The following is a 22170-nucleotide window of genomic DNA, read 5'->3' on the forward strand; positions in this document are numbered from 1 at the left end:
CTGTTCTCACTGCTCTTCCTTCTCACAGCCACACAAGGTCACATCCTCCAGTTCTTGGCTTGGCTGCCACGGTCTTGGCTGGACCCACCCTTGTCATTGCTCAGGTCCTTTGCCTTTCTCGCACTGTCACCATTAAATGTATTGTGTACTTAAAAAATATATATACATATTTTTTTGAAAATATATTTTAATTGATTTTAGAGAGGAAGGAAGAGGGAGAGAGAGATAGAAACATCAGTGATAAGAGGGAACGGCTGCCTCCTGCATGCCCTCTACTGGGGACCGAGCTTGCAACCCGGGCATGTGCCCTTGACAGGAATTGAACCCGGGACTGTTGAGTCCGCAGGCCAGCACTGTACATTGAGCCAAACTGGCTAGGGCTATACTGTGTATTTTATATGTGCATTTTATTCAGTGTTGGTTTCCTTAACACATCAGCTACATGGGGACAGGGATTTTGCTTTGTTCACTGTTGTAATCTCAGCACTAACAATGCCAGGCATGAAGTAAACAATTGATAAATACTGGTTGAGTTAGTTCAAGAATACTGGAAGAAGCCACCCAGATTCCTGTCACCCAGCACAAGTTTTATAAGCATTTTCATGTTTGTCCTTTGTCTTCTTTTTTAAAAGCACTTTCTATAATGCTATGAAACAATTTTGCCTCTGACTCTTTTACTTAATTTCATGTCATGCATTTTTTTAAAAATATATTTTTATTGCTTTTTTACAGAGAAGAAGGGAGAGGGATAGAGAGTCAGAAACACCGATGAGAGAGAAACATCGATTAGCTGCCTCCTGCACACCCCCCACTGGGGATGTGCCCACAACCAAGGTACATGCCCTTGACCGGAATCGAACCTGGGACCTTCCAGTCCGCAGACCGACGCTCTATCCACTGAGCAAAACTAGTTAGGGCACATGTCATGCATTTTTAATGGCATTCCATTATCTTTGTGATAATTTTTAGCATCTACACAGCTTTTTGTTGAATGGATGCTGCACAGTTTACTTTCCATGCCCTGCTGTGGAGTGGTTTGTTTTCTAGTTTCTTACAAATAAGGCCTTGAGGCTAATCTTTTCTACAAGAGGCCCGGTGCACGAAATTCTTGCACAGGAAAGGTCCCTAGGCCTGGCCAGCGATCAGGGCCGATCTGTGGTGCAACTGGCAGGGCAATCAGGGAACCTCCGCTGGCACTTGCCTTGGCGAGCCTGGCGCTGTCTGCTTGCTGGCCCCTACCCCCGTCACCGACCCGCCGCTGGTCACCTCCCTCTGCAAGGTGACTGGTGGATTGCTTGGCGAGGGCCCCCCCCCCCCGCCCCCCCCCCCCCGCTGGCACCACCTTGGCTGGCCTGGGGCCTGCGGGCTGGGGGTAGCTCCTGCATTGAGCGTCTGCCCCCTGGTGGTAGTGCGCATCATAGTGACTGGTTGTTATGCCGGTCGTTCCGCCATTCGGTTGACTTGCATATTAGGCTTTTATTATATAGGATGTTCAAAATTGTCTCCTTTGCATGCATTCCTGGGCATCTTCCACTGAGCAAATGGCCTTAGATCACCAAGCCTGGGACCCATAATGGCAAGTTGCTATCCAGAGGGAATGAGCTACATCAGGAGTCCTGTTCCCCATTCCAGCCTTTCTGTGGTCCTGGGGCAACTGCAGTGATTGGCTTCTCCTTTCAGATCCGAAAGGATGCTCTCCGGGCACTCAACATCGCCTATACTGTGAGCACCCAACGATCCACCATCTTTCCCCTGGACAGCGTGGTGCGCATGCTGCTCTTCAGAGATTGCGAAGAGGCCACAGACTTCCTCAACTACCATGGTCTCACTGTTTCCGATGGGTAGGAGCTGAGGGTGAAACTGAAGGGCATCTTTTTCCTTTTTTGCCTTAATTCTGATAAAGGGCTGGGAAGTGCCACTGATGTACGAGGTCCTGCAGAAGGCATGTTTCATGTGCTGCCTCCCTGGTATACATAGCGAGGCTCAGAGTGGCTGGGGAATGTCTCCAGATCACATGCTGCTTGTTGGCTGATTTGGTTTAGACCCAGTTCTTTGTGACTCCAAAATTAGTGCTTTACAAGTCACTGAAGGACTTAAAGGTAAAGGTTGGGCCTCCTTATTCTATCCCTTGAGGATGGTCTCTGCTGGCCGCCCATGATAGGCCACTGCCCAACTCTGATGGCCCAGACAGGTGCCAGTGGGCCAGGGCAGGGATTCTCTGCTTGGAGATGAGTGTTTTGAGAACCTGATGAGGCTCATGGACCTTCTCCCAGAAAATGGCATCATGATATAAAACATGATAGGCACGCCCTGAGCTGGGTTTCCCAGCCCCTCCCTCTAACTGTGGCCTTTGTGCTGCCTGTAGTCCTTCCTCATGGAGACGTGGCCGCTTTGGAGGGAGCCAGGAGTGTGTATGTGTGGTGCTAACAGCTAGGCCAGGTGGCACCCATGTAGGCTGGCAGCAGTGGGCGCTGCTCCCCTCCTGATTTCCATATGGGTGGGTGGTTTCTCCGTGACATCAGGGAGGGGGCTTCCAGCGTTGTTGCCGGGCACTGGGAAGTGAAGGCTGGCCTCTCACCTGAGACATCTCTCTGTGGGTTCTTTGTGGTCTGGGTAGCTGTGTCGAGCTGAACCGGTCCTCGTTCTTGGAACCAGAGGGCTTATTGAAGGCCAGGAAGTCGGTGTTTATTACCAGGAAGCTGATGGTGTCGGTTGGGGAAATTGTGAATGGGGGGCCGTTGCCCCCTGTCCCTCGTCATACCCCCGTGTGCAGCTTCAACTTCCAGAACAAGTACGTCGGGGAGAGCGTGGCTACGGAGCTGTCTGTGGGCACTCAGAGACCCGGCTTGGATGCAGCAGGTGAGTGGAGCTGCAGCTTTGGGGAGGGAACTAGCTGCTTGTCCCTGTAGGAAGCCTCTTGGGAGCCAGAAGCACCTATCTGGTTTTGGGGCCCAGATGTGGATGTTGGTTCAGTGCTCAGGTGTTTCATCCTGAGATTGGCCTGAAAGACTCCCTGGCATCATGCACTTCTCATCGTGAAGCTCAGGGAGGGTGGCCAGTCCTTAATGTCACTGGGTGGCCTGGAGGTTGTCCTTTGTGCCCACATGTGCCTGTTCTCTTCCAGGAGAGGAAGGTGGTACGGAGGCGGACGCGTCCCCGCCTACCCTCCTCCCGCAGCCTCTTCCCATCTTGGCCCCTGCACTGCCCTATCTGCCGCACCACCCAGCAGCCACCCCGAGTGCGGCAGCCGGCCTCTTCCAATCCCCCATACCACCCCCTGTGCAGCCGGAGCTTCTTCCTGCAAAGCCTGAGCCTGTGTACTCTGACGCGGTAAGGAGTCTTCCAGCTCAGGCTCCAAGCAGCCTGTTACGCACAACACCCAGCAGCATCTGATGTCTAGTCTGACCATTGTAGACGGAACCCACTGAGGTGGTTGCACATGTGACCTTAGAATGTTCTGAACTAGCCATGGCAGGTCTCACTTTGGAATCTAGTCCACAGGCTTGCGTCTGTGTCTTAGGAGCCTGAGGCCTGAGGGATGACGTGTGGGTCTCTAGTTTGCTGCCCGTGTTTTTCTTTGAAAGGTCACAGGCGAAAGTGCTGAAGGGTGTTTATGGATGTAAAGCTGTTGATAAAATAAGTGTTGCCTGGTGTTGAGTGCTTCCTGTGCCAAGAGCTCTGCAGGCATGTGGTGTCCATGGTTGCCCTGTCCCAGCGCCATCCTGTGCCCCCATGTGTCTGCTCTGAATGGTGCTCAGTATGCTCCTTTGAAAACCAGTAGACATGTTAACTAGGGACATGGGGACCACGGGTAGCACCACATGCCCACGGACAGGCACGTGATTAGGTCGAGCAGAGCCGGTCCACTTCAGGTTGTGGCACTTGGTCTCGCCACCTATTGCTTGAACAGGCACTCGACGCTACCCCAGTCAGGGGATCAAGGAGGAACGTGAAGAATGGCCACAGACCCTGAGCGTGTTTGATGTGAGGGAGTGGCACTGGGGGCCTTCTGAACGGCCATCCTCGCGCAAGGCTCCTCTGTTCCTTAGCAGGAACTCTTCCCAGAAACAGCATCGTACCCCTTGTGAGGGTCGTTAAAACACCTTCAAACAACGTCCATTGACAAGGCTTTGATGGGGTTTCTGCCCAGGACCAGTTCCATGCGAACTCAGTGGTTCTGTGAAGGTCTTTAGTGCCTTTAGGCTGTGGAGTGAGATTGTTTGGTTATAAGCTGGGTCTGGATTGAGGCAGTCACTGCTGGCACGCTTGACCCGCCGTCTGACCTCTCTTTAGGACCTGGCACAAGTGGTGGACGAGCTCATCCAGGAGGTTCTTCAGAGGGACTGTGAGGAGGTTGGTGCTGCTGGGGCAGCCTTCGCAGCCACAGCTCTGGGGTAAGTGGGCGCCCCTTCTGCTCTAAAGCAGTGTGCACTCACTGGGACCACACTCTGTCCCTCCAGACACTTCCTCTCGTAAAGCTGTTCTCAGTCTTCAGCAGGAGATGGCAGCTTCCCATTTGTACGGGCTCGAATGTTGGTTCTGTTCTCTAGGTGGGTGTCATTCATGTTTCTGACCGTCTGTTGGTCATTGGCATGTAGTTTCCATTTGTGTCTGCTTTTTGAGCAGCAAGAGGTTTATTAAAGCTGTAAATTAAACCCTATTTTTCTTTAAACTTTAAATACAACTTAAAATTCTAATAAAGTGCCCTGGCCGGTTTGGCTCAGTGGATAGAGCGTTGGTCTGCGGACTGAGGGGTCCCAGGTTCGATTCCGGCCAAGGGCATGTGCCTGGGTTGCGGGCTCAATCCCCAGTCGGGGGTGTGCAGGAGGCAGCTGATCAATGATTGTCTCGCATCATTGATGTTTCTATCTCTCTATCCTCCTCCCTTCCTCTCTAAAATCAATAAAAATATATTTTAAAAAATTCTAAGAAAGTAAAAATGAGTTCATTCTCTATTAAATATGAAAAATACTAGGAGACTTGACTTGGGGTGGTGAACACACAATACAGTATACAGGTGACTTAGATGATTTATTACAGAATTGTATCCTTAAAATCAATGTAATTTTATTAACCAATATCTCTTCAATAAATTCAATAAATAAATAAATATTCAGAATTATCTCCCCCCCAAATGAAAAATACTCACTATAGCCCTGGCCAGTGTGACTCAGTGGTTGGAGCATCGGCCCACGCACTGAAGGGTCTCGAGTTCGATTACCAGTCAAAGGAACGTATCTGGGTTGCCAGGTGCATGGGGGAGGCAACCAATCGATGTGTCTCACATCAATTTCTCTCTTTTCTCTCCCTCTACCCCCCTCCCCACCCTACTGTCTTTCAAAATCAATGGAAAAAATACCCTTGAGTGAGGAATAACAACAATAACAACAACAAAACAAGAAACTAACTTAAAAAATCTTGGGTTACGTTTCAGTTTATTAAAAATTTGAATATTTTGTACCATTTGCATTTTACACCATGGTAAAATTTCCTTAGACATTTAAAACTACAAACTTTATCTGCTTCTGTCTAATACTTCAACATCTAGTCTTAATAAATTTAATCACAATCTGTCTGCTCTGGCCAGTGGCTCGTTGGTTAGAGCATAGTCCCGTACACCGGAAGGTTGTGGGTTTGACGATTCCCGGTTTGGACACATACCTAGGCTGTGGGTTTGATGTCAGTTTTGATAGATTTTATGTTCCTAACCAGGGGTTTAATTTTTATGCTAAAAGCTAAATACGTTGTTTTCCCCTTGCCAATGTTCAAAGTTTAGTTATGTGATTAGCTTGGTATTTATTTATTTAGAATTCCATCCACTTTGCTCTGTCTAGTGTTTCCAATGCTGCTGTGGAGGAGTTGTTAACAGTTGCTACCACCGGCATTTTGCGGCACATTGCCGCTGAAGAAATGACTGAGGAAAGGGAGCGGAAAGAGGAGGAGAGGCGGCAGGCTGAAGAGGAGAGGTGAGTGTGTCTCGTCCTTGCAGTGCACCTGGGGGTCAGAGTGTGTGGACATAGGAGAACTTAACAGGGCCTCGCAAGCTCCTGCCATTGTCCATTGCATCAGGCCCGAGGCTCACCCAGTGCCCTCATACACTTTGGCCCAGGGAGCGGATGGGTCCTGAGGCTACACCCACCTTGTAAGCAGCAGCAACCCTTTGCCAGTGGGGGAGGGTGGTGGCCAGTGGGGCTAAAGTGGGGCCAGCTGTGTGGTTTGTCTGTTGGGATCAGAGGGTTAGGCCTATGGACTCAGGCAGCACAACTCAAACCTCCACTTGTGAGGTCTTGGAGTGTGATGCTGTTTATGTTTATTCTTAAACATTACCCTTGCTCTTTTTTCTTGTTTTAAACCCTTAGGTTGAAGCAAGAAAGAGAACTGGTGTTAACTCAGATGAGTCAGGGCCTGGCTGCAGAGCTGACAGAGCTGGTGATGATGGAATGTGTGAGGGAAACCTGCTCCCAGGAACTGAAGTAAGTGAAGTGCTGGGTCCTACAGTGTGAGAGGAGGGGTCTGGCAGGAGGGAGCGGGACCCTTAGGCACTGGGCAGGCTGCTGCAGCTCCGGCTAGCTGGGTTGCACTTTGGCAAGGAGCATACATATCTTTTGATAGCCAAACACTAGAACCCTGTCCCTGTATGTGTGTGGCCTCCAGAGAGGGCCTCCCTTTCACTGTTACCTTCGTTGCGGACCCTACCCCAGACAGGGGGATGTCTCAGCAAAAGCATTTACTGGTAGTCTCCATACCAGGTTACTTGTCGTTAGTTTTTCTGTAGTAAAAGATCCTTCTCTTATTCCACATGCTAAAATATTTCTTGAAGCTATCTCACTTAAGAACTTTATTGATTTCCATGCCAGGCTTCAGGGAAGACAGAGGTTCAGCTGTGCAGGGAAATCTGTCCTGGTGCTTAAGCTCTCTGAGATAGCCTCGAAGGCGATGGACTCTTTAGTCCTGATCACAGCTCCCAGTGCAGATGGGGAACAGACCTAGAGGCAGAAGTGTGTTCATTAATGTTTCCCTCTCTATTAATTGGGAATCTATTTTCATATTTACTATGAGAGGCCTTACAGATGATGGATATCTGTCTGTTCTTAATCCCAGGAAGGGGTGTCAGGAGATAAGGGAACCCAGGACTCATGGATGTGCAGGGAACGTGCTGTTCTCCTTGGCTCCAGGAGGCTTGGCCTGCAGCTCACCCAAGAGGGTGGCTATTGGAAATGGGTCTTGCCTATTTAAGCTACTTTGATTTTTGTGACTAAATATATTTGGTAAAGTCCTCTTTACCCCTTTGGTTGATAGAATTTTGTTGTAAAAATCTCTCCTACAGATACTGGTTTATATGAGGGCCACCATTGTTTGACCACAGGCTGCCAGTTATGTACTTGAGACACTTCTAATTGCAAACAGCAAATATTGCTGATGAGGGGATGTCTTAAAAACTAACATTTCTAGCTGTTGTTTTAAGATAAAGGTTTATTTCCAAGGGCCCCGCTGGACCTGTAATCTAGTACCCTGTAATTTTTCTCTTATGCTTGTTGTATGACATTCCTTTCCAAATGGCTGTACCTTAAGTAAAACGAAAATCTTAAAGTTTCTCTTGCAGCAAGAATGTAATTACATTTCAGTATAAAAGATACGGACTCTTGTACTTTTAAGGCAAGCCCTCAGTGTGTGTGGGCCCTGGTGCGGTGGCTCTCCTGCTGATGGCCCTGTTTCCTAGGAGTGCAGTGGAGACAGACCAGAAGGTCCGCATGGCCCGTTGCTGTAAGGAAGTCTGTGCCCACCTGGTGGACTTGTTTCTCGGGGAGGAGATTTTCCAGACTGCAAAGGAGACCCTCCAGGAACTTCAGTGCTACTGCAAGTATCTTCAGAGGTAAGCTACGTGTTCTTACAGATAAATCCATGCACACAGGAGTCTTTTTACAAAGATTATACTTTCAGAAACGGACAATTATACACATGCACGCATGTGCGCGCGCACACACACACACACACACACACACACGTTACACGTTCTTTCCTAAAAGGTATAAAGGGATAAGTAAGGAATTAGTTTGGGGAGGATTGTTCTGTATGACTAATATTTAAAGGTTGCTTTTTCTCGTTTACCCTTGCACTATACACAGGGAGATGGCCATGAACAAACCAAGCCAATTATAGCTGTGTGCAAAACTTAATTTATAATGAAAGAAGACAATTCCTACAGAAATCTGTACAACACACGAGCAGTGTATATTCAGATAGATTGTTTCGGTCTTATATATAGTAGTGTAAGCCTAAAGAAAAGAAGGAAAATAATGAACACACAGCATAGTGGTTACTTTGGGAACAAGAGTGCATGTGACTAAGCAGGTTCCATGGGCATCAGAGACACTGCTTCTCAACTGGATGAAAGGATGTGGGTGTTTAATTCATCATTAATCTCTAAACTGGGCATATATGTGTTACATAATTTGTATGGTGATTCAGTTCATGTAAAATTTAAAATAAGTACTAGTGTTCCTTGGCAGTTGCAGCCACATGAAAGGGAGCAGTGAGCAGTGAGTCTTCATTCCTCGAGAGGCCGTCTTCCTCCAGCTGCTTGTGTACCCACAGACACGTCTGTCCTTTTTGTAGTTCTTAGCACATCTGGGAGCGTGTTGCCAGCTCTGTGCCCAGTCATTCTTTCCTCCCATTTGCTAGGATAGGAGGTGGAGGCCAGACCACAGCAGCATGTCAGCTTTCCCAGTTGTTGCCAGTGGCACTTGTAAATGGCCCCCCGGCCCTGTGGATGGACTTGTATGTGGATTTCTCTCTTTAGCCTCTACAAAGAGTACTGTAGTAACCATCTTGCACACACAATGCACACGTCTGGAGATAAAGTTCCATCAGTGGTGGTTGCTGGGTCAAAGGGTCTATGTACCTTGTATCCATATTGCCACACTGGCCCTCCAGAGAGCCGTCCACATTAGCTATTAAGTTCAGTCACTTTTTTTGCTTACCACCATTCATTTGCTTCAGGCCTCTCCTATGCCTGAGTTGTTTTTAAACTTTTTTTCCCCTTGAGTTTTACTTCTGACTAATTTCTTACTTTCAGGGCTGTTGCTGAAAAAGACTGAACATATTGCCAAAAACTGTTCCCATGTTAATGATGCCGGAGCTTATGTTTGCATTTGTCCCTGTGGTGAACCTTTAATACACACAGTGATGATGTGTTGGTGTGTCCTCAGGTGGAGGGAAGCTGTTGCAGCCCGGAAGAAGCTGAGGCGCCAGATGCGGGCCTTCCCTGCAGCGCCCTGCTGTGTGGATGTGAATGATCGGCTGACGGCACTGGTGCCCAGTGCAGAGTGTCCCATTGCTGAGGAGAACTTGGCCAAGGGCCTCCTGGACCTCGGCCACGCAGGGAAAGTGGGCATCTCCTGCACCAGGTCAGCGCTCAGCTTGCCACAGCGCCGCCTCAGTGGCCCCGTCCCACCTCTGTGTTGCGGGGGAAGAGAGATGGCGTTAGAGAGTGGACGTAGGACTGCACTTTTGCAGGTGTCTTTCCCTCCAGTTCTGGACATGTGGTTGCTCTGTCTGCTTTGATTTATATGCCTTTTCCCCTTAAAACTTTCGGGGTCCTGGTAATTGCGTTTTAGTTGGAACCACCTGTCTTTGTCCTGAATTGAGAATACACCATGTCCATTCTCATTTGTGGAATCAGGGGTCCATGGGGACTCACTGCCACTCCTGCTTCCTGTTTCCTATGCTTCCGGATTCTTCTGCTTCTTTGTCATTTCTGCTGCTGCCTCACTCACACCGGCTCCCTCTGTCTTCTGCAACAGCATTTTAGTGACTCCACTTCCCATCCACCAGTCTCTCCTCATGGGGCTCCCTCCTGTGCCCCTTTGGCATGGCCCTCCCTGCCATTCCTCCCAGTCACCCTGAGCATGTGCAGCTCCTCAGGGCCCTGCCCAGGTCTTCGCTTGGGCTATCCAAGGCCAGCCGTGCAGGGCTCGGCCTCTCTTCAGGCCCAGTGGGGAGCCCGGGAGAAGGCAGCATGGAGGGGCTGTAGCCGCACACTGTCTGGGTCTCATGGTGTGCCTCGTCTTTCCCTGGGCTGTCACGGGACATTCTCTCTGAAAACTGTCTCCAGGTTTCATGTGATTCCAACAAACTGTGGTTGCCTAGATTTCTGAGAGCCTGTTTCTGCCTCCGTAAGTGGGTGGGCAATGGCGCTGACCTGTCTCAGATGCACTCTGTGGTCAGAGTACCCCTCTTTGACCCATGGCAGCCTGGGCACTGGCCTGGCCTCCTCCTGAAGTCATGGCTGCTTTGTCTGTCACCCCCTTCCCCCCAAAGACACTCTCAGCACAGCCCCCTGCCCTCTGTTCTTCCCTGCTGCTCCCTCCTTGGTAATCTTCTTCTGTCCTTCACACTGACAACTCCCCTCGTGCATCTCTGGCCGAGGCTCCTGTATCCTGTGTTCCAGACTTCTGTATCCAATTCCCAACCCGATGTCAGAACCTACTTTTCACCCAGCCTGCCCCTCGGGGCCTCCATGGAATGCCAGTCTGTCTTCCCTGGGCTTAGACCAGGCACCTGGGCTCGGGCCCATCATTCTAGAGCACTGCCCTCACTGCCTCTGCTGCCAGCCTGTCTGTCTGCCAGCTTCTGCCCTTGACCTCTACACCCTGGTGTTCTCACCATCACAGTTGAGTCTGGTCACCTCGTGCCTCTAGTTGACATCTTTGTGCTGCTCCCTGAGTCCTTGCATGGCTGCCCTTGCCTTCCCTTCCAAACCCCAGCTGCTGTCTCTGTATCCTCTGCACACAGCCCACTCCTGCCTTGGCATGGCCACCCCCCCTCACTCTCCCCTGAAATTGTCATGCTGTTTCTCCTTATTTCCGTTAGAAGTGACAGCTTATCGCATATCACTTCTTTGACCGCCTTGTGTGAGACCACAGCATACCCATGCAGAGGTGTGTCTTTCCCCATGACAGCGGGTGCTCTAAAGGGCAGGGGTTTGCCTCGTGCACTGCTGGTGGGAATGCAGACTGGTGCAGCCACTGTGGAGAACAGTATGGAGTTTCCTCAAAAAACTGAAAATGGAAATCCCATTTGACCCAGTAATCCCACTCCTAGGAATATATCCTAAGAAACCAGAAACACCAATCAGAAAGGATATATGCACCCCTATGTTCATAGCAGCACAATTTACAACAGCTAAGATTTGGAAACAGCCTAGGTGCCCATCAGCAGATGACTGGATCAGAAAACTATGGTACATCTACACAATGGAATACTATGCTGCCATAAAAAAGAAGTGAAATAAGCCAGTCAATGAAAGAAAAATACCACATGATCCCACTCATTTGGGGATAATGAAAAACATTATAAACTGATGAACAAAAAGATAGTTACAGAGGCAGTAAAGCATCAAACAGAGTGTCTAATTACAGCGGTAAGGTTAGGGAGAGGTGGGGGAAATAAGAGATCAACTGAAGGACTTGTATGCATGCATATAAGAGTAACCAACGGATGCAAAACATTGGGGGGTGAGGGCATGTATGGGAGTGGGGTGGGGGTTGGGGGGCAATGGTAAGATATGTACACATATAATACCTTAATAAAAATTTGAAAAACAACAACAACAACAAAAATAAATAAATAAATAAAATAAAATCAATAAAAAAAATAAATAAATAAAGGGCAGGGGTTTGCTCTGTTTACCGTCGTCTCCCATGATTGACACATGGTAGATAATTGATATCTGTGGAATGAACAGGTCTTTTGACTGATCCATTTATCAGAAAAAATTTTCTTGGTATCCTGTTTCCACCAGTTACTTTTTACTGAAACCGTCAGTGTAAGTACTTACCCTGACATTGAGCTGGCCTCACGTTGGCACAGTGTTGCATTGTTCTCCCTTTCTTTGTAGGCTGAGGTGGCTCAGGAACAAGACAACGCACCAGTTGAAGGTCCAGCACTTCCACCAGCAGCTACTGAGGTCTGTCCTGCTCCCGCCCGCCGTGCGAGCTGCTCCTGCCCGGGGCTTGAGCACCACCAGCTCACCCACCTGGCTCTGTCTGTTCCTTCCAGTGATGCAGCGTGGGCGCCCCTGGACCTGCCATCCCTTGTGGCTGAGCACCTCCCTGGTAGCAGGGAGCATGTGTTTTGGAAGCTGGTGCTGGTGTTGCCCAACTACAGAGAAGAGCAGTCCCCAGAGAGTCCTGACAGGTCAGGGCGGGGTTCCCTCGGGGGTTTGGTGCTGAGAAAGCAGCCTGGGGAGGTGGAGCACTTCTCCCGAGAGTGTCTGGCACTGGAGCAGAGCGAGGGTGGCTGGGGTCAGGGTGGCGTGTTCCGCGTGCATGGTGGGAACACTGATGTGCAGGTGTATGTTTTGGTGCTTAGACCGCAGTCTGTTTTGTTTGTGGTTTGAAATGGACACTTTACATTATTTAAATTTTTATTCTGTAAACTTGGTAATAGTCTGCCAAAAGCATTTCAGAGTTGTTATTTAAAGCTACACTAAGGTGTATTGAATAGAGCCTGCTTCATTTTAGAATCTTGTGGAAGACAGTTTACAATTTGTCTGCTGTAGTTCCCTTTTTTTCTTAGAAAAAACTTCGGCATTTTAAAAAAGAAATCCAAAAAGTCGACATGGCATTATTTCCTATAACCAAATCGCTTCCATACTTTTAAAGCAACTATAAAACATGTTACTTTTCTTTTTTAACAGCTTTATTGAGATGTAATTCACATATAAATTTCACCCATGTAAAGTATCCATTTCACTGGTTTTTAGTATATTCTCAGAGTTGTATAACCATCATCAGGATTTAATTCCAGAACATTTTTTCACTTAAAAAGAATCCCCATATCTATTACCAGTCACTCTCCATTCTTCCCTACCTTCCACCCCTGGCAGCCACTAATCTGCTTTCAGGCTCTATGCATTTGCCTTCCTGGACATCCTATATAAATGGAGTCATACAGCATGTGGGATTTATGACTGGCATCTTTCACTCAGCACAAATATTTTCTACGTTCATGTTGTAGAGAATATATCAGTCCTTGTGTGTGTGTGTGTGTGTGTGTGTGTGTGTGTGGCTGAGTAATATTCCATGGAATGAATTTATCACATATTATTTGTTCATCAGTTGATGGGCATATTTGGGTTGTTCCCACTTTTTTTTGCCATTAATGCTACTATGAACATTTGTGTTTATGTAGATATATGTTAGCAGTTCTCTTGGTTATATACCTAGGAGTGGAATTGCTGTGTTCTGTGGTAACTCTACGTTTAAGTGTTTGAAGATTTGCTGAGCTGTTTCCATACTGGCTGTACCATTTTACATTCCTGTCAGCAATGTCTGAGGGTATTACATTCTCTGAACACATTACTTTTTAAGCAGGAACATATGTAGGCTAAAGAAAAAGAAAGCAATAAAGCTTATCACATAAGACAGCTGAACAAAGATGAGAGTTGTGTTTTAAAAGTATTTAAATGATTCATTTCTTAAAATAGCTGTCTTCTGATTTGCTAATTCATTAGGAGATATATGTCCCAAGAATTCTTAAGGTCTCAGATCTGAGAAATTAGATTCTGTAAAACTCTAAGGATCTTTTCTATTGCTCAGAATCTTTTCTTAGTGCTCTAGAATCTCAAGTCACATTAGAATGAACCAGTTCCTGAGTGCTCTCTCCTCTTACCCAAAAGAAAGATCCCTGTAGAGTTTTGTGCAGATCTACTTCACAGTAGAATTTGTGTCTGTGGTCCTACATCTGTGTGATTTCTCTTTCCAAATTACTTATAGTTTAGATTTAGAGTTGGATTCTTCTTCAAGTGTTGTTTTCTTTTATTCGCAGAATTCTGGCAGATTGGTTGAAAGTCAAGTTCATGGGAGGTGATGGCTCGGATGACACATGCAACGATGCTGGTGGAATTCAGACACTCGCGCTCTTTAACGCACTCAGCAGCAAAGGGAATCAGACAGTTTCTGTCAGCGTGTGTATAAAGGTGACTGATAATGACTTCGTGTATTTACTTCTGTGATGGTCTTATTTTCTCTCAGGCCCAAACATTACTGGAATCATAAATGCCTGAAGTGGTTTTGAAAGAATGTGGAAGGCTCATAAACGTCCCATGGACCCCTGTTGGTGTGGGATACCAGGCTAGTGTCTGGAGCACAGTGAGCCTGAACCATCTCTGGTCATAGACCACTTTGAGAACTTGGTGAAACTCAGAACCATCCTGACAAATGCATAGATGCACCTGTGCTCTTCTGCACATCATTCAGAAGCCCTGAACTCTATATTTATTTGCCTCTGGTAATCAACCCGAGAGATAAGAAACAGCATTCCACAAAAATCAGTGATGGTTAGACTTCACTACTGACATCACTGTTAAAATAGCTTCCTGATACATCAGGTCTTAGCAAAAAAGTAATGTGTTTTAAAAAATCTTTATTGTTGCCCTGACTGGTTTGGCTCAGTGGATAGAGCGTCAGCCTGTGGACTGAAGGGTGCCAGGTTCGATTCCGGTCAAGGGCATGTACCTTGGTTGTAGGCACATCCCCAGTCGGGGGGGTGCAGGAGGCAGCTGGTCGATGTTTCTCTCTCATCGATGTTTCTTTTTAAAAAAAATTTATTAATTTTTTTACAGAGAGGAAGGGAGAGGGATAGAGAGTTAGAAACATCGATGAGAGAGAAACATCGATCAGCTGCCTCCTGCACACCTCCTACTGGGGATGTGCCCGCAACCAAGGTACATGCCCTTGACCAGAATCGAACCTGGGACCTCTTGGTCCCCAGGCCGACGCTCTATCCACTGAGCCAAACTGGTTAGGGCTCTCATCAATGTTTCTAACTCTCTATCCTTCTCCCTTCCTTTCTGTAAAAAAATTAATAAAATATATTTAAAAAATAAAATATCTTTATTGTTGAAAGAATTACATATGTCTCCTATTTCTCCCCACCCCCCATGGTTTTTGTTTTTTTTTTAAATATATTTTATTGATATTTTTACAGAGAGGAAGGGAGAGGGATAGAGAGTTAGAAACATCGATGAGAGAGAAACATCGATCAGCTGCCTCCTGCACACCTCCCACTGGGGATGTGCCCGCAACCAAGGTACATGCCCTTGATCGGAATCGAACCCAGGACCCTTCAGTCCGCAGGCCGACGCTCTATCCACTGAGCCAAACCGGTTTCGGCCCCCATGGTTTTTGATCCTATTTAGTTTTCACTAAACTTGAACCCAGCTACTGTCTAGGTTCAACACTGGACATTTCAGGTTAGTTGTTTTTGTTTCACATTCAGGTTGTCCTCAGTTTTCCATTACAAGTTCTAATTTTTGCTCTTTATAGGTGTTTGCATAATACTCACATTAATTGGTTTCTTGAGAGATTCTTATTTAATGAGAACCTGTTTTTGCATTAGATTCAGATCTGCATAAATGAATTTTAGGTTTCAGAAATAAAACCCGATGTGTGTCTTATTTCCTTGGAAACAGCAGTGCAGGGCAGGACGTGGGCTTCAGTGTTGAGCACTTGGTGTTGATAGCTCTAACCATTGAGCAACCAGCCAGAGCACCATCCTATTTTCTGCCTTGCTTTTTTATATTGTGTTCTGGGAAATTTCCTTGACTTCATATTCCAAATGTTTTTTTATTCCATATTTATTTCCTTTTTTAAATTCCTTATTTGACATAATCACCTCGTGACTATTTTGGACGCGTGATCTTATGTCTCTGAGGAAATTAGGATTTTTTTCTAAGTTTTCTTATGTTCCCTGCTTTGTCTGTTTGCTTTGGGTTTCATTTTTCTGTAATTCTGGTCTCTTATGTTGGCTGCCCTCCTTAGACACCTTATTTGAGACTGTCTGCCATACTCGAGTGAGGCCCTTAAAGGATTGGCCACAAGCTCTGTGTTTGGGGTGGGGTAGAGGGTAACTGAATGGCAAGCCATCCTTTTTGGGGGACCACCAAATGTCAGGTTCTGGGTATCTATTTCCTGGGTGTTCTTTTTCTCTGGACAGGCTCCTAGGGCAGCTGCTGTGCTTTCAGTGTAAGGTGGGGAGTGGCCAAGTGTCCTCCACTTGCCTGGAGATGCCCCTGTGACTGGATCCTCTCAGGGACAGACCCCTGCCTAGGGTACAGGTTGCGCTTAAAGGCCATGTGGTGGGTGTTACCAGAAGTTTCCTTAGTGACCTGTATGTGACTCATCCCTCCCAGACCCTCTGGGTGTTCTGGGCTTTTGCAAGTACAGCTGGCCTGGGTCTTTCCACACCATGTCTGTAGCCCCACAGGTGTAGCTTCCTCTGCTTTACCAACCCAGTGGTTGTTCCCATCTCCCCAGTGTTTTCTAGAAATGGGTTGAAATCCCTTGTTTGCTGCTGGCTTTCCTTCCTCCGTTTCTGTCATTATGGGCTTACCTGTTTTTGTAACTGTTTAAGGGTAACTGTTAATATGAAAGTAACATGCGCAGAAACAATTATAGCTGGAGGCTGAATTACCCGTTGATCCAGCTGTTTCTGGCAATAATTTATAGCCTCCTGGAGGGAGGCTGGCCCCAAGTGCAATGCAGTTTGGCTGCGCTTGCTCTGGGGCTGATGTTCACGACTGATTTATCCCCTGATGGTGCTGTTCCAGGTCGCCTACGGTGCTCTCAGTGACGGCGCCCTGGATGCTGTGGAGACACAGAAGGAGCTCCTGGGAGCCAGTGGCCTCATGCTGCTGCTTGCCCCCAAAGCGAAGTGTGAGGACATTGCAGAGGAGGACGTGTACTGGCTGTCGGCACTGCTGCAGCTCAAGCAACTCCTGCAGGCCAAGCCCTTCCAGCCTGCATTGCCGCTGGTGGTGCTCGCACCCAGCCTGGGAGGGGACGCCGTGGAGAAGGAAGTGGATGATGGTTTGTGAGGCTGCCTCCTTGATGAACCAGCATGTTCCATAAATGGGTTGAGCCCCGGGTCTGAGGAAGTGCTGGCAATTCCATGGCGGGAGTCGGGATTGCAGCCACTGTGGTGACTGGGAGCAGGTCTGGGCGGGGTCAGTGCAGTGAGGTATCTGCTCATACACAGACTCAGCAGAAGACAGGTGACCTCTGTTTCTTTTCAAGGTCTAATGCTACAGGATTTGGTTTCAGCTAAGCTGATTTCAGATTATATCATTGTTGAAATTCCTGATTCCATTAATGATTTACAAGGCACAAATAAGGTAAGCTTTCATTATTTGTAAGGGTCCAACCAGATGTTCAGTTTTTCTCTTCTTGCTCTATCTTGAATTTGGTGTATATTGCTTCTTGCATTTTTAAATTTTATTTTTAAAAGGTAACCTAAAAATATAAGCAGAAATAGAAATAAAAGATAAAATTTGCCCATAGTCCTGCTAGCTGCAAAAAAATGAAATTTAAAAACAAAATATTCTTACTGATTTTAGAGAGACAGAGAAAGGGAAAGGAAAAGAGAGAAACATTGATTGGCTGCCTTCTGCACATCCTCTACTGTGGATCGATCCGAAAACGTAGGCAATGTGCCCTAATCGGGAATTGATCCAGTGACCTCTTGATTCATGGGTTAATGCTCAACCACTGACCCACACTGGCTGGGCTGTTCATGTCATTTTTTTAGAGGTTTTATAGGTATGGATTTAAAATATGACCATTCATGTCTTATATTTGAAGGTCAGATACATAAATTATTTTTATAGGTTCGTTCTTGAAATATATGAAGAAATAATGTTATCAGAAGTTTCCTTAAAAAAGGAAGCCTGTTCTGACGTTTATATTAGGGAAAGAAATGCCGGGAATTAAATAAAAGTAACTATAGGAAGAAAGATAACGACAGGATGTGAAAGCATCCAGGCATGTAATGAAGCTGTTAGTCCTTCTAAGAACTGGAAGATGTGGTTTCCCTATCTGCATGGTGAAGAGGATGTGCAGGGCTGGTTTTCTTCAAGCCCGAGCCCTCCCAGTGGGTGATCCTGCAGCCTCACCTTGGGGTGGGGTGGGACTCGGAACCCCTCTCCTAGGCTCCTCGCTGTATGTCTCCAGGGCCCTAGGCGGCCAAACTCCACTGCAGCAAAAGCTTCTGCTCCCCAGCGTGGTTGAGAAGCTGGTGCTCCGGTGGCACCTGCCGAAGCAGCTGTGGGTGGGGCTCCTTTAGAAAGCTCCTTCTGAAAAACAGTATGACCTGCTTAACCGAGTCTCTTCCAATTGTCTTTGCTTCCCAGGTTTCCCAGGCCGTGCAGTGGCTGGTCTCCCACTGCCCCTGTGCCCTTGACCTTTGCTGCCAGACCCTCATTCAGTATGTGGAAGATGGGGTTGGGCGTGAGTTTAGCGGCCGATTTTTCCATGACAGAAAAGAGAGGCGGCTGGGCGGCCTGGCCTCTCAGGAACCTGGTGCCATCATCGAGCTGTTCAACAGTGTTCTGCACTTTCTCGCCTTCGTGGTGTCCTCCGAGCAGCTCTGCGACCTGTCCTGGCCTATCACCGAGTTTGCTGAGGCAGGGGGCAGCCGGCTGCTTCCTCACCTTCGCTGGAATTCCCCGGAGCACCTGGCCTGGCTGAAACAGGCTGTGCTGGGCTTTCAGCTTCCGCAGATGGACCTTCCACCCCCGGGGGGTATGTGCTCATGCTGAGGGGTGATGGCTGGGGATGAGGATAGGGGCGACAGAGCACCCATTTTCTTTTTTATTGCAGTGGCAGTCTGGCAGGTATTGGGCACTGGTGTGAGGTTCTTATAGCTTCCATTCTGTGCCCCCTGTCCCCATTCTGCACCTGCCTTTGGGTGTAGGAGTCAGAGTGAGCAGGGTTTTTGTGAAGTGACAGTTGGCCCTTCACTGCCAATAGAGCAATCTGTGGGTATCTGCTGACCCCTGGGAGGAAGGTGGTCTGCGGTGTGGGAGGAGCACTGACCCCAAGGCCTGGAGTTTCTGAGTGGACGGCAGGTCCTGTCCTGCCTGCACCATGGGTATGAGGGTGAAGCGTGTGGGGACCATGCAGACCTGTGCCCACACTGCTGGGGCCACAGCACCCAATGCTAACTTAAAGCCATTGTTCCTTCTTTGTCAGAAGCCTCTGTTCTGTGGCTCCGGCTGTGCGGTTGAAGCCTTTGGGCTGTTCTGATGCAATCTCCAGGTCCCCTAGGCTGGGCATGGAGACTGCCCTTCCCTTGTTGATGCTGTTAGGAGGGAAGAAGGCGGTTCACTGCTATGTGGTACCGCCTGGGGCCCTGGCAGGGCCACTTGGGCTGCATGGAATATAGGGCTCAGATGCCCTTTTAAATTACAGGGTGTGGTCTTCAGTAGGTCTAACAGATGCTCATTTCTGAAGGAATCCGAAGGGAAACAAAGCACACAGCGCAAACCCTCTGTGCTGTGAGCTAGGTCAGTGTTTCCCCAGAGAAGTCGGGACCTCATGTACCAGCCTCACCTTGGTCCTTGTTAAAGTACAGATTCCTGGGCCTGTACAGTTAGAATCCCTGGGGGAACCCTTAGTTGTGAGTTTTGTCTAAGGAGACTGAGTCCCTTGTCAGGACATGGGGAGGGAGATGCTCTTTCCTGAACAGCTATGATTTATTGTATTCAGATTCGAGAACAGACTTCTCAACTACACGATTGCCTTCTCCTGAGTTGAGATAGAGTGAAGAACATTTCATGTAGCTTTCCACCTGTACTTCGGCCAAACCTAGTGACTCACAAGGTGCTTTCTCTCCAGCTCCCTGGCTTCCTGTGTGCTCCATGGTTATCCAGTATGCCTCCCAGATCCCCAGCTCTTACCAGACGCAGCCCGTCCTCCAGTCCCAGGTGGAGAGCCTGCTCCGAAGAACTTATGTCAGGTGGAAGAGCCAGAACCCCTCCCCTGGCTGGGAGGCAGGGCCCTCAGTTGCTGAGATCCCGTGGGATGACGTCATTGCCTTGTGTATCAACCACAAGCTGAGAGACTGGACGCCCCCCAGGCTTCCTGTCACATCAGGTAGTTAGCGGATGGCACTATGGGGCTGGCTCCTCATGAGTCTTGACTGGGCCAATTTCAGCAAAGCAAGAAGCTTACTTGGTGCTATTTATTTCTTTTCCTGTGGGTCACCACTCTTCCTTTCCTTGGGACTCCCTCCTGTAAGCCCGTGACTTCCAGGTGACTTGTAAACATTGGGAAGAGCTAAGACGGTTCCAGGAGAGCCAGGACTCAACTCCCTGATATGGCCCCTTAGGCTGGCTCTAAGTTTAAGACAGTTTGTAGCTCTGAGTAGTGGTACTTCCATACCACACTCTGGGCATGAGCCTGACTGAACCTTGAGTGACCCGCAGACACTTGGAGCATGTTGGCTCAAATGGGAGTCATGTAATATGTGACAACTCAGAGGGGCTTCTCCTGAAATCAGTGACTATAAGCAAATGTCAAGTGGTCACCTATTGCTTTTTTTATATTCGTTTAAAATTTGTTTTCATATTTTCTCAGAGGCACTGAGTGAAGATGGTCAGATATGTGTATATTTTTTTAAAAACCAGTTGAAGACATATGATGTTCCTATGTCATGGGAACAAGCCAGAATGCAGACGCAGAAGGAGCTCCAGCTGAATCAGGGGTGGTGAGATCTGTGTTCATTGTGTGTTTCTGTCATCCATCCACCCAACAGAATAAACCATGTAGTTCTCTTCCAATATGCACTGACAGAAATTCATACCCTGTACACAGAATCCAGCCCATTGTGGGTAGATTGTGACATACTTGAGAAACAGATCATTCCCATGTAGTAGATAATGGTTCTTAAGCAGAAAAAAGCATCTCACTTCATTTATCAGATGAATCTGACCCTGAAATCGTAACATAACTGGGAGAGTGCAGACAAAAGAAAGCTGACATCTCACAAATCTAGTTCAAAAATGCTAAATAAAGTGTCAGCACATGCAATCTTGCAGTACATAAAAATTCACAAGTAGGTGTTATCCAGGATAAGCATTATCAACAAAGAGCAATCTACTCGTGTAATATGGTGCCATAACAGAAAAATAAGTGCTCATTTAGTAGTTGATGACATGCTTTTATATCCTTTCCTGCCTAAAAAATGTATACCCATTCCTAATAAAAATTTCAAACTTGGGTTTAAAAAATATTTCTGCCCCCAAAACCATTCTTGGTAAAACATTAGAAACACTGAAGTCAAACCAGCCTGAGCTGTCCTGATGTCACTGCTGTTTACTTTTGTCCTGGAAATCCTGCAGAGTGCAGGGATAGAGGTGGCATAAATATCAAAAGGAAGGAGAAACTGTTATTTCCAGATAGTAAAGTTGTTAGTTCAAGATAATCAAGTTATACCCTTAGAGTCATGCAGAGTTCAGGAAGGTGATTAGATAGATTGGTCTACCAGGTACAAAAAGTCCCATGCACAGCAGCAACATGCCTGTAACATGAAAGCAGACTGATCTGGAGAGGCCTTAAACCCCAGTCAGGAGAACTCTGAGGCCCCTGAAGGTGCAAAGAAAACCTGCATAAATAAGGGGCAAGCTACCTTTGCTGTTGGGAGAACACAGCACTATAAAATTCTCAGTTCTTAAGCTATAAAGTTAGGGCATTGCTTTTTTTGTTGTTGTTAATCCTCACTGGAGGATATTTTTCCCATTGATTTTTAGACAGAGTGGAAGGGAGGGGAGAGACAGAGATAGAGAACATTGATATGAGAGAGATACAACAATTGGTTGCCTCCAGCAAGCGCCCCAGTTGGGGCCGGGGATCAAGGCTGCAACTGGGCCAACACTTTAACCACTGAGCAACCGGCTAGGGCAGGGTATTTCTAATTAAAAAAAAACAAACAAGATTTTTCCCCTTGGTCTTGACAGGTTAATTCTAACATTCATCAGGTTGAGAAAATGTGTAGTAATTGCTGAGAACATTTTGAATAAGGATAACAAGGAAGGCCTGCTCTTTCTGATGTTAAAACATAATAGTAAAGTTACAGTAGGCGAATGGATCGGAATAGAAAGTTCAGACACACAACCATATGTGAGAAAAATACAATGCCAAATTAGGGGGTGGGGAGGCAGACATTGGCATCTGTTTAGGAAAAAAGGTAGCTTCGCTGTCTCCTACTGATTGTAAATATTAGCTCCAGATGGACTTAATAGCTAAATATAAAAATAAGAACCTTGCTAATAATAGGGGGAGTAGAGACCTGTTGATAATCCAGGGATGGGAAGCAACACACAGAGGAGGG

The 22170-nt window shown here is 47.3% G+C and overlaps 1 protein-coding gene across 1 annotated transcript in view; it reads left to right on the top strand.

The window, feature by feature from the left end:
• The window catches only part of MCM3AP (minichromosome maintenance complex component 3 associated protein), a 43962-nt gene that overhangs the window by 16172 nt on the left and 5620 nt on the right, over positions 1-22170 (top strand). The window contains exons 11-26 of the mRNA XM_080658377.1: positions 1681-1841; positions 2618-2859; positions 3125-3330; positions 4294-4394; positions 5835-5966; positions 6360-6473; positions 7721-7873; positions 9210-9407; positions 11900-11968; positions 12061-12198; positions 13831-13981; positions 16613-16871; positions 17079-17176; positions 18191-18581; positions 19677-19934; positions 20418-20547. Of these exons, the coding sequence (XP_080514503.1) occupies positions 1681-1841; positions 2618-2859; positions 3125-3330; positions 4294-4394; positions 5835-5966; positions 6360-6473; positions 7721-7873; positions 9210-9407; positions 11900-11968; positions 12061-12198; positions 13831-13981; positions 16613-16871; positions 17079-17176; positions 18191-18581; positions 19677-19934; positions 20418-20547 (2801 nt within the window). The remainder of the gene's footprint in view (positions 1-1680; positions 1842-2617; positions 2860-3124; positions 3331-4293; positions 4395-5834; positions 5967-6359; positions 6474-7720; positions 7874-9209; positions 9408-11899; positions 11969-12060; positions 12199-13830; positions 13982-16612; positions 16872-17078; positions 17177-18190; positions 18582-19676; positions 19935-20417; positions 20548-22170) is intronic.

This window comes from Plecotus auritus (assembly GCF_963455305.1).
Source record: "Plecotus auritus genome assembly, chromosome: 2".
NCBI lineage: Eukaryota > Metazoa > Chordata > Mammalia > Chiroptera > Vespertilionidae > Plecotus > Plecotus auritus.